Source organism: Filicampus tigris, chromosome 18 (assembly GCF_054856515.1).
Source record: "Filicampus tigris isolate MCC_2025a chromosome 18, RoL_Ftig_1.0, whole genome shotgun sequence".
NCBI lineage: Eukaryota > Metazoa > Chordata > Actinopteri > Syngnathiformes > Syngnathidae > Filicampus > Filicampus tigris.
Genome location: NC_141234.1, coordinates 6897501 through 6909709, shown reverse-complemented (window position 1 = coordinate 6909709; position 12209 = coordinate 6897501). Strand labels below are relative to the sequence as shown.

General features: G+C 46.0%; 2 protein-coding genes across 3 annotated transcripts in view; both read left to right on the top strand.

Annotated features, from left to right (window-relative positions):
* Positions 1-2771: 2771 nt before the first annotated feature.
* sync (syncoilin, intermediate filament protein) lies at positions 2772-6661 on the top strand. The gene is made up of 6 exons (XM_086014813.1): positions 2772-2851; positions 4107-5243; positions 5501-5712; positions 5863-6070; positions 6138-6262; positions 6324-6661. The coding sequence occupies exons 2-6, from the start codon at positions 4161-4163 to the stop codon at positions 6370-6372; spliced, it is 1677 nt and encodes a 558-aa protein (XP_085870939.1). The 5' UTR covers positions 2772-2851; positions 4107-4160; the 3' UTR covers positions 6373-6661.
* A 1397-nt stretch (positions 6662-8058) lies between these two features.
* Positions 8059-12209, top strand: part of tert (telomerase reverse transcriptase) — an 8211-nt gene continuing 4060 nt past the window's right edge. For both annotated transcript variants that reach the window (XM_086013971.1, XM_086013970.1), the window contains exons 1-9: positions 8059-8419; positions 8836-10036; positions 10308-10497; positions 10571-10724; positions 10796-10963; positions 11364-11525; positions 11727-11828; positions 11900-11985; positions 12055-12171. In XM_086013971.1, the coding sequence (XP_085870097.1) occupies positions 8204-8419; positions 8836-10036; positions 10308-10497; positions 10571-10724; positions 10796-10963; positions 11364-11525; positions 11727-11828; positions 11900-11985; positions 12055-12171 (2396 nt within the window). In that variant the 5' untranslated portion in view covers positions 8059-8203. The remainder of the gene's footprint in view (positions 8420-8835; positions 10037-10307; positions 10498-10570; positions 10725-10795; positions 10964-11363; positions 11526-11726; positions 11829-11899; positions 11986-12054; positions 12172-12209) is intronic.

Here is a 12209-nt window from a genome sequence, read left to right as displayed (position 1 = left end):
GTCCAGCCCCCCTTTTTTTTTTTTAAACTTCTAGTTTGTGCCTCATTTTTAGTGTCATTTCTTGGGAATCAGGTGAACTCACGCCAGGCTTGATGGAAGACCCAGTGGAATATTACCATAGAGCACTCCAGTGAGGGAAGGAGGCCCAATGTGATGTGTTTGGGTCACTGCGCAGTCACCGTACACACACACCCACACACACACACACACACACACCATCTGGGAGTGGGAGTGGAGACAAGTAAGCGTCACTTCATGCAGCTGGGCGGGTGGGTTGAGGGGGGCGGTTAGCGGGACTTGCTCATCTGGTTTGCATGTGGGCAAGAGGGGATAGATGTGCCAGCTCTCACTGGGGTAGCATGGTGCACTAGTGATGGGCACATCTGCCTCGCAAGTGTCAAGCGGATCTGGATTTGAATCTCTCAGACTTTTGCAAGCACAGGAATAACATGAAAACTCCAAGAGACTTGAAATCAGAATCAACTGTTGCCCCAATGAGTCACTTAAGTCACCCCTAATTGTGATTTGCGTTTAATCATCCACCCCCCTACCCCAATCGGGGAATTTCAGATGAGCAAACTTTGTTGACTTCTCCCTCAAAAACACATGACATGAAGTATTTTCGCGGCAGGAATTCCTGGGAGGGTGTGGTCATTTTGCGGCCGAGTGATGGGACCAAAACAGGCTGCAGCTTTCCAGCCCCGCGTTTGTCTTTCTCTCTTTTGTCCCTCTGTCTGCGGAGGATCGCCGCATCTGTTTTCCGTCCGTCCACTGGGGGGGGGGGGGGGGGGTCGTTTAAAACCAAGCGTCGACGTCACCGGTGACACCCTGGAAATTCAACAGCGCCTCTTTCGGATGATCAAAACAACATAATTGAATACTAATTGAGAAGGGTAAAAAAAAAGTCTGTTTATGAGGAAAGAGGACATGCCGATGTGTTTAGTTTGCAGGTTCAGCACAAAACGTCTCTGTTAATCTCAGTAGGACATTCAGTTCTGAACCAGAACCGCTGAAATAGTTGACGCCTCCCTGCACACACTCTTGAACCCTCCCTCTTCTTAAAAACAGAAAAAAATAACGCCTGAGTGTCACACAGTACAGTCCTCTCCTCGATCCAAGTGATTTTGTCAGTGTGTTGGATCACTTAATCCGTGGACATAATGTCATGTCAGCTACAATCGCCCTCCCTCCCGCCCAAAGGCCAGACTTGCCAAAACACACTGTGAAGGGTGAACAACAGGCGTGACATCATTGCTGTCATGGAAACCAAATGACAGGCCCACCAAATATTGTGGATACTTGTCGAAAAATTGAAAATGGATTGGGGTTGATATAAGTTTTCTGGACTGGAACATAGGTGCGTCTAGCCCATTTTTGGGGGTTGTTGAAGCACCCCCAAAATTTGAGAGATCTTAAAATTTTATTTACTGTGTGTCCTTTGTATTTTGATTTTTTTTTTTTACAAGATGGAGAAATGTTAAAACCACCGGCACATAAAGACAAATAACTATCCTTCCATCCGTTTTTGATATTGCTTCTTCTCATTAGGTTCTTGGGTCAGCTGGAGCCTATTCCAGAATACTTTGGTTGAGCAGCAGGGTACGCCCTGGACTGATCGCCAGACAATCACAGAGCACTAAAAATACTGACACACACAAGTAGTACAAAAAAAAAAACCCATCACAAATCTAAAATGTGGTCAGGGTTTGACTGGTTTGGGCCTTAGCTGTATGTACTTTCATCCAGTGTAGTTGCAACACAGACCATAACTGTGGGACGTCCTCTAGTGCCATCTAGTGGACACAATTACAAAGCAATCTCGAAATGGCAGCGCATCAAAAATGGGGTCAGACTACTTTCTGTTATGTATTACATAAGTCAAAGTTGATGGTTTTAGGTGTGGAAAGATATTTGAACTTCAAAAAGAAAAAAAGAAAAGAAAAAAAAGAAAAAATTTCAAAAAGTCACACCTGCTTTGCACGGGTACCGACTGCAGTAGTTTGCCCGGTTGCTATTTTCTTTCATTTTAATCTGCAACTCATCCTCATTACGTTCTACTAGAGTGTGAGGAGAGCACCATCTGCCCTCTCACTCTATTGTAGGGGTCACAAGTTGAGGGGAAATCGATCCTCCCGAAGGGAAGCAGACACATGTACATGGGGAGTTATTTTAAGACTGCTCGATAATGAGGAGGCATGGCTGGAATCCTGAAGCCTGAGCACCATCATCATCATCATCATCGTCGTCATTAAGATGCACACACACACAAACATCACTTGTGGGAATTACCCATTGTAAAGCTTCTAGAAGCTTCTCTATACCACCAGTAGAACTAATAACACTGTATTGATGTCTTAAAGCTTGGTTAAACACACACACAATCTTGTTTTCAAGTTATATGGGAACCAGCTTTATTACCTATCCAAGGGTCTCTTCGGTGACTAGTGAGTGTTTTTTAAAAAAAAATTAAATATCTAAATGAATGAATTTTAAAAGCACATAAAAGCACAGTACATTCAGTTTTTAGCCTTTACCAGCAAAATGTTAGTATCACTGCTTCAGATCAATGTGATCTTGTTTCTGGGCAAATGAATCGGCCCTTCTGCTGCGGCTCTTCTTTCTCGCCCAGCCTCTTGTGTTTATTAATACACCTAAACAGATTTGAGGTAGTCATGGTCACACATAGCTGCACTCCGACTGAGGAGGGGGTAGAGAGAGAGTGGTGGTAATGGTGGGGGGCTCTGGATCTTTATACCCCCTCCCACACATTACACCCTCTCATTCTGCTTTGTCATTTGAACTGCAACTGGATTCATCCATAGGCAGAGGAAACTTGCGAGTCCAATAACAAGTAAGTAGTGCCGATTTTGACATTGCAGTTGAATTTGAATAGAGCAGCTGGAATATGTTCTAAACTTTCCCGTAACTTCCCTGTGACGAAGTGGTAGACATTAAATGCAAACCATGGCAGCAAAAGTTCGAAATATTGTTAGGTTAAAGATGGTTGCGTTTATACAAACTAGGTCAGCAGGTGAAAGAATGTGCAGATAGCGTTCCTCTGAACTGCATCACGACAGCTGACAACAACTCCTGAGGGAAGTATTCAAAGAAAATGACATAAAATTGATGTTTGTGTCTTTACATCAGGGTAGGGCAATCGAATATTATGACCATCTGCTCTTTTGTGTGGATCTGTGCCACATGTTGGCTGATGCTCATGGGCGTGCGTGCTTGAAACGAGTGTCTGACCACCGCCAAGGTTTTTTCAGCTGTCGTTGGAATAACCCTGCTGGACCACTGCTGTGCCCTGCTCCACATACCCAGATGATAGGCCGAGCTATCATATGGACTCATCTTCATTGATAGCGGATTAGCATATGTGGACAGCTGTATTGATAACCAGGTTCTTGGTTTACAGATTTCCTCAAATACTGGCCTCTACTCGAAAAGAGGCCCTGCCCCATTTAGTTGCTGTCAGCAAATAAAGACCATTTCACCTCCAAATCAACTGAAAACATTTCGGTTTGATAAGAGATCAACATTTCAACTTTTATTTCCAGCTATTTACATCTGTACCTAACGGAAGATGGCGTTATTTCAAACAAAGCAGAAGTAGCTAATAGTCAGCAAAGTGTACGAGCACAGACGTAGAGTAAATGCAAGTAAGACAAAATATTTTCTTTTTCAAATACTGTCAAGCATGTGAACCAAGTCAATCTCTAGACCATACCCTACAGAACATGCAGTTTAACTGCGAAAAAGACTGAAGTGATTAGAAACTGTGCCATAACTGAGTTCCCGGCACCTTATTAAAAGTGATTATTTTGTTTTTATCTACGGTTTCATTTGACATTATCAAAAAAAAGCTAGCTACATTTTGCTACAAGCGTGCTAGCCATTGCAGTAGGACGCTACAACTAGCACTTCACTCTCTACATCCATTTTTTTTTTTATAGCGCTTGCCGACTAGTCCAGTTTACTCCACCTGTAGTCCAAAGTCAGCTTGGATAGAGTCCAGCTCACCTCATCCTTATTGAGGAAAATGAATGGATGGATGTACAGCAAGCATCACATCAGTCTCTGTCATTTCTGTTTCCTTTTATCAGGGGATGGATCGTAAAGTAAACGCAAACATTGGTTTCGAGTATTAGAGTCCCACAATGGAGGACGACAGTGATCCGTCATCTGATTTTGAACCTCTCTTCATCCAAGAAGACAATGGGGATCCCGAGAGCAACTGGTCCTCTCTCGCTTTTACAAGGACGCACATGAATCAGCCGTCTTTAATGGGGCCGTACTTGCAGGAGATGGACGACTTACTTAAGGGGTGCGAGGAGCTCACCGTGACCCCGCCCGAGTCGGACCCAGAAGAGATGCTTGGCGAGAGAGAAACATCGCCGTATTTTTCCACAAGTTACACTGAGAACACGATGGGGACAACAGGACAGTGTGCTAAACACCAGTCCCAAGAAGACATGCCTATCACTTCGGCGGGTAGCAAACTGAGCGACACCATGGTGCGTTACGAAGGTCAACTGATGGGGATGTTGGCCATGCTGGAGAGCTGTATGGAGGAGGCAGGCATCGACTATGAGGCAAACCAGGACTATGTGCACGTGAACAAAGTCGAGGATCTGACGTCGGAGACCCTGAGCGTTGGTCACCGGGATCCCACAATGAACAGGTCTGAATTGGACGTTCATGACCAACAGTTCAAGTGTCCCAAGCCGCCGATGACAGCCGGTTGCACTTCCGAGGTGGATAATGTCAATGTCGCAGATTTCCCAACAGAATCCTTGGAGATGGAAACGAGCTTTGGAGTGGATGGATTCGAGACACTGACAAGTCAGATGGAGGAGTGCATTGAGGAGCTGCAGCGCTTAGAGAAGAAGCGGAAGGACTTATTGGCGGAGGCGCTGGAGCTGAGGCGGCAGGAAGCCCGAGAAGAAGAAGCAGCAGCCTCAGAGGCTAACGTTTCAAACAACGTAAATGAGTTGATGGCGGTTCTGAGAAAGGAGGAGGAAGACCGGAGAGAGGAGAGAAAGAGGGAGGTGCGGCTCCTCAGGTCCCAACTGGCTGAAGAGACGCGGCGAGTGTGGAAGGCGGAAATGGAGAAACAGGGGTTGCACGACATGCTGCGCATCCTAAAGAGGCAGCTGTTCACCAGGGCCAAGGAGAGCGCACACATCCAGGCAGCTCTCAACAAGCGACGCCATGAAATGGATCTCCAGAAGAGAGAGGAGGTAGGACACAAAATGTTTGGGCATTCAGATGAAGTGAAATTTCAGGATGAAACAAAGATAATCTCCTTGTTGGCAAACAGCCAAAATCACTGAAACATTCAACAGTTGAACATTTGAATTCACGTCAGGTTCATCCTGAAATTTCACCCAAAAGCAGAATATCTGAAACTCTTTGTGGGTAAGTGTTTCTTTAACAAGAGATTCTTGACCCAATTGATTATGTACCCAATACCCATGCCTTTCAATCCATCCTCCAGGAGAAACTGCAGACCTTGCTCCTGCAAATAACCGAGGAGGGCTCGCAGCTCAGGTCAGCCCATCAGCAACGTCTTCAGGACCTCCAAGCGGCGATTTGCGTTCTCAACACCAGCCAGACCTGCATCGCGATGCAGGAGGAGATGTCCGAGAGGAATTCCTGCGGGGACATCCAGCAGTACCTGCAGGACAGCCTGAGAGCCCTTGAGAACAAGTACTGGATTTCACTCACCAATTTGCCTTTCGATCTACAATTTGATGCTACGTTCACTATCATTACTGCTTTGTGTCCATGGATGTAGGAAAACTTCACTTACTGATTGTGTCGGACGTTTCACCCCAACCTCCGATCTTGGCCTTGCAGGTATGAACCCGTGTTGCTGGCCCTTCAGAAGAGGAGAGAGACAACAACTGGGGCTTCCGTAAAAGCTAAAGAGCAGACCCGGGAGCTCAAGGCCCAGCTTGGACCCCTACGGGAGGAGTTGCAAGCGCAGGTGCTGCAGAGGGCTCGCTTGGAGGAGAAACTCAAACTGGTTCACATACAAAGGAGGGAGGATGCTGGCCTCTACGAGGTGACGCGAGATGCTAAGGGACGTGTACAGCAGAACTGTCAGTATAAGTATCTTTTCACAATTTTAGGAGAGCATCCGTTGTCTCGAGCGGAGCAGCAGAGAGCTGAATATGGAGCTGACGATACAGAAAAGAAAAAACAAAGAGGCAGCAGAGTTGCGAGACTGCCTTTCCAAACAAATCCTTCTTTACAGGTGAGATGGATGGTGTTGATGGTGTTTGTCTATAGCGTTTTACTAATATGTTTCCCAACAGGTCTGCCATCGGGGACCACCAGATGTCCGAACAACAAGAGGAAACATGATTGACAGCTCTAGATGAGTCTTTTTGATACGTACAAAAATATAGAATGCACTTTACACGTGATTTTGTATTGTTTGTAAAGGTAGTTTGTAAAAATGTTATTTTGTATAAAAACATAGTTTGTTGTCATTGTAAGCAAGCAATGCCATGGTGTGTGCATTAGTCCTCTTGACAATGGAGAGTTGTGATTTCACGTGGCGATTTAGGGTGAAAACCTTCGCTTTGCGGCTAACAGCTTACTTGCAGACCCCTGGGATCAGATAAGTCCAGAGACCCAACTATTTGTATACAAGCAATAAAAGATTAAAATTTCCACACTATGTCTTCTTTAAGTCAAGTCTTTTGTCTTTTCTAATGCAGTTTTCGTCTATCCTTTGTCCAAATGTCAACTCAGCCCTCTTGAGTGGAGTTTGAATGTTCTTCCCGTGCTTCGCTGGGTTTACCCCTGGCATTCCAGCTTCCTTCCACGTTTTAAAAAAATGTTCATTGAATGGTTGGCAACCAGTCCATGATGTACCTCTCACTCAAAGTCAGCTGGGAAAGGCAGACAAATTGGTTCCTTCAGACTCCTCTTTTTGCAGAAACACTACTTTTAATAACACAATACAATGACTTTACACAAACAAATTTTAAAAAACTTTATTTCAATGATACATTTTCACAAGTCAAACAATAATATAGCACGGGGGCATGATAAGCAAGTGGTTACCATAGTTGTGATGACCCCGGATAAGCCCTTCGTCTACCACAGGGGTGTCCAAACTTGGTCCTCAAGGGCCGGCGTCCTGCTTGTTTTCCAGCTCTCCTTGCTGCAACACACCTGATTTAAATGATCTGCTCATCAGCAAGCTCTGAAGAAGCGTGATAATGATCATGATCTCTTGCATCAGGTGTGTTGCAGCAGGGATAGATGGAAAACAGGCAGGACACCGGCCCTTGAGGACAGAGTTTGGACACTCCTGGTCTACCAGTTGCCTCTACCCAAAGTCAGCTGGGGTGCGTGACACGTGTATGTGTGAGTCGTGACAACACGTGTATTCTTCTTCCCTATTGGTCTGTTAGCACAAGCTAAGTAAGACGTCCTGTGATTGGACGGTGGCTTCATCTTGCTTTTTAATTCGTCAGGCGGGAATGCGGGACTTTCGAGGTTGAGCAATGCCTGTCTGCCAGATACGCGTGCACAATGTTGCACCCCAGCTAACCGACGTAGCTACGTGGCGGCCATGTTGGTAGGGGCAACGTTCCCATTATAGCAAATGCATGGACGTTGACATTTAGTCACGACTTGCTCATTTCTCAACCAACTTTCACTTTGGTCAATGCCAAAACGTGTGCTATAAATACAGTACGATCTTTAGGATATTAATTAACACGCGAAAATTGCAGTTTTAGCACTTGAAAAGTTTTTTTTCCAGTTCCCTTACCGTAATTCTCTGACAGAGTACATGAGTACATGTGCCGGCATTCCACCCCCCCCCCCCCCCCCCGGTTTAATTGCTGCCCAAATGCTGACCAACCAACTTTCACGAGTTTCACTTTGGTCAATGCCAAAACGTGTGTTATAATTACAGAGCGATCTTTAAAATATTAAAAATATTAATTAACAGGCGAAAATTGTAGTTTTAGCGCAACCGTATACAGTACATGTGCCGGCATTCTCCAAAACCCCCGCCCCCGCCCCTCGGTTTAATTGCTGCCCGAATGCTGACGCCCCTCCTAGCTTAGCGTCGCCGTAGACACGCAGCTCAAACGGGGCGTGTCCTAGCTACCCTTGTTTTTTATGGCTCTGCCAAAGTGTCTAAAAACTTCGAGTAAATTTGAAGTAAGCAATAATGCCTTCAACTAATCTATCCCGGGTTCTCGACCTCCTGCGTTCTATGTATCGCCACACATACACGTTGGAGGAGTTCACGGACAGAATCGTGTTCCGAGAGGGGCACAAAGTGGTTCTTGTCGAACAGGCGGACACGAACAGCTTCAAATCCTTCGTCGGGAGCATTTTCATCGGCTACGAGAAGGAGCTTCAGCAAGTGCCGAGCAGCCACCAGGTAAAAAGTCTACACTATTTCCTAGTAAGCGCGTTATTTAGCCTGTTAGACATTTGCATCATCAAGAGTCCTGTGAACGGTATTGTATTTATTTAGACGTTTTGCTCCTCTAAAATAGGTTAATTAAAATGTATTTATTTATTAACTTTTTGTAATTAATGTACCGCACCTGTATTTGTGTTGTCAAATAATGACTTCATTAAGTTAAAAATGGTAGTAAATACAATCAACATGAGAATTAATTATTGTATTTTTATTCAAGTCTTCTCTCACATCAGTTGTATTTGATTTATCTATATTGTGCTTTCGACAGAGCTGCCAAATTCATTTCACCACACAAATGCTGAAATTTCTTTATTAACGGGGATTAATTTGTGCACGCGCTATTCATTTGCAGTCTGATTTGCTTTCCACAGATGTGCACTTTGTCCGAACTGCTGGCCTTCATTCTCAACAGCCTAAAAAGGAAGAAAATACGCAACATCTTAGCACACGGCTACAACCCGCTGCGCGCGGGCCAGGAGGGGCGCGATGCCGACCACTTCAAATTCCAGGGTGAACTGACTCTGAGCGCCGCCTACATCCACGGAAGCGACCTGTGGAAGAAAGTGGTCCTGCGCCTAGGCACCGACATCACTCGCTTTCTGCTGGAGAGCTGCTCCGTGTTTGTGACGGTTCCGCCGTCGTGTGCTTTCCAAGTGTGCGGCACCCCCATCTACGACAGGGTCGCTATGACCGCCGGCCCCTCCGGATTTTGCCTGCAAACTCTAACTAGGACCCGCCGTGATACGAAGTCAGTGGAGAGTAGACGTGCAATGAGCTTGAAAAGGATGGATTTTAGAGTCTCGCGTGGGAAAAGGAAGAGAGAAGAGGAAGAGAAGGACGTGCTGTGTTGTGGAAAGAGGAGACGACTCGCAGAAGCTCAGGAAGCTAAAGAGACAGTGGAAGGAGGACAACCGGTGTCTTTCAAGCCAATTACTTCGGGCTCCAAACAAACAGCTGAAACAAGAACAGCTCCTGTAGAAGGAGGACCTAGTTGGAGATCAGGCATTTTCCCGCCATTGCCTCCCTCGCAGTGTTTCGTACGCACCGTGGCCTTTCTGTATGGCGGCCGGGGTATGAACGGGTTCCTCCTCAACAGGAAGAAGATGAGCGCGGCGGGCTCGAGAAGACTGCAAGGTCAGGATGTGGTGAGACTGATTTTCTTCGAGGGGCTGGCGTATCTCAACGGACTGGAGAGGAAACCGAAGAAGCTCCCCCGTCGTTTTTTTAACATGATCCCACTTTTTGGGCAGCTTTTGTGTCAACACAGGAGGTACTCCTACGGCCGAACGCTGCAGCGGCTGTGCCCTCTGAAGCAGAGCGACTTGGTCCAAGGCGAACTGAGAAACCTTTTGCCCAAACACTGTAGGTCTCACCGGGTCTACCTTTTCGTAAGGGAGTGCCTATGCGCAGTCGTACCGGCTGAGCTTTGGGGCTCCTCGGAAAACCGTTGTCATTTTTTGGCACGGGTCAGAGGCTTCTTGTGCAGCAGCAGGTTTGACAAGCTTTCCATTGCGGAGCTGATGTGGAAGATGAAGGTGAATGACTGCGACTGGTTGAAGATCAGTAAGAAAGGTAAGATCAAAGGGAAAACACTACTCAAAAAATCAGTTATTGGGTGTCTTAATAAAAGATCTCGAACATTCTTTGGTCAAAGCAGCACCATTAATATCCACTTGTTGAAGTCGCTGTTTTTTTAGGGGGTTACTTGCTTAATTAGCACCACAGAGATCCAACTAATTCTTTGCACACCTTTAAAAGTCGCATTTCCACAGTATTTCCTCTTTCAAGTGCTCTTAAAATGGAAACGTCTTTTTTGGCTGATTCAATGGACTGCTGTTTGCAGGCCGAATCCCACCCAGCGAGCTCGCGTATCGGACCCGGGTGCTCGGTCAGCTGCTGGCTTGGCTCCTGGACGGCTACGTCGTCGGCCTGGTGCGAGCTTGCTTCTACGTCACGGAATGTGTGGGTCAGAAGAACGCCCTGAAGTTCTACAGGCAGGAGGCTTGGCTCAGAATGCAGGAGCTGGCCTTCAGGTGCACCTCTCAACAAACAACGCACATGCTCAGTATGAGTAACGAAGCTCGCGGTCGCCGTTTGTGATTGTAGAGCACACATTTCTAAAGGCCAGATAGAGGAAATGACTCCGACTCAAATGGCTTGCCTCCCCACAAACACCGTCGTCTCCCGCCTGCGCTTCATCCCAAAGACGGATACTATGAGGCCCATCACGCGAGTTTTGGGATCAGACGCCAAGACCAGGGTACTTCCTTCATTTTTGTTGTAAAACGTCCTCTTTAAACAATTGTAAACCCCTCCCATCCCTCTCTGTAGACTTTCCGTAGGAACATATGTGACCTGAGGGACGTCTTGCGGGCTTGCGTACGCACCTCTCCATCCCTCCTGGGTTCCACAGTGTGGGGGATGACTGATATCCACAAGGTGTTGTCCACTTTAGTGCCGGCCCAGAAGGAGAACTCAGCGCCCCTCTACTTTGCTAAGGTTGGACATCATTTGCATATTAAGGCTGTTAAGACAGATTTTTAAAAAATACACAGATTGGTCACAAGCCAGTGTCTGCCAAAACAACACAAACGCGTTTCAAATACATTTACAGTAGTGTCACCAGGGATTGTCAATGTGCAATGCACTCGCTGGCTCCCTCTAGTGGTAAGCAAATGCAGTTGTATGGTACGCCCAGGAAGATTCTTTATACATTGAAGCATGATGCAGGCTCACTTTTTTAATCCAGCATTTTTAAATTTTAATTTTAATTTTACAGTACAAAAAGTAGAGTTTTTGTTTCAGTACAATTTTTATATGACTCATTCACCGCATTTTACTTGAATCATGGGGATAAAAAAGCAGGTAATTGTGTCATCCTTCCCTTTATCACTTTAAGGTGGACGTCAGCGGAGCGTATGAGAGTCTGCCCCATGACAAACTTCTCCAAGTGATCAGCGAAGCCCTGTCGCTTGTCCAGGAGGAGTCCTTCAACATACGCGGCTATGCCAAGATCTGGGCAGATTCTTTCCTGGGCCTGAGGAAGTCTTTTGTTCGACAGGTACAAACAAAGCTAGATGTGTCCTTAACTCATTCACTGCAGACATTTTCAGGCCCTCTTTTGTACTAATGTTTGAAAAAATGTGAAAAAAAATTCCTGGGATTGAATGGCCGGACTGTGAAAAAACATGTAAATTCGTCAACGGCAGTGAATGAGTTAATAATATTCTGTCCAGTCCTAGAGTTTGTGTTTCTTTTGCAGGCTAACTTTGCGGAGGAAGAGATGGGCTCCACCAACATGAAAGGCTTTGTGACGGCACTGCAAAAAAGCGGCAGAGCTCACCACGCCGTCCTGGTGGAGCAGGTAATCCTCAAATAGTCCTTGGAGATTATTAGATAGTTTACATTTGTCTGCTAATGTGATCTGCTTTCCAGCACTTCTCCTCAGATATTTGGGGCAAAGAGGTGCTCCAGTTCTTTAAACGCATGTTGACCGGCAGTTTTATCAAGTTTGGGAAGAAGTAAGGTTTGACTTTTTGTCGTAATAACACGGGCCTGCACATCTTAACTGTGGACTTGGACCCTCTCAGAACGTATCGTCAGCTTCGCGGGATTCCTCAGGGATCCGCCGCATCCAGTTTGCTCTGCTGTCTCTGCTATGGTCACTTGGAGAATGTCCTCTTGAAAGGCATGGCAGGAGGCAAAGGGTACTTTCCAAAAGTCTGTAAATGTACTAATACAATTT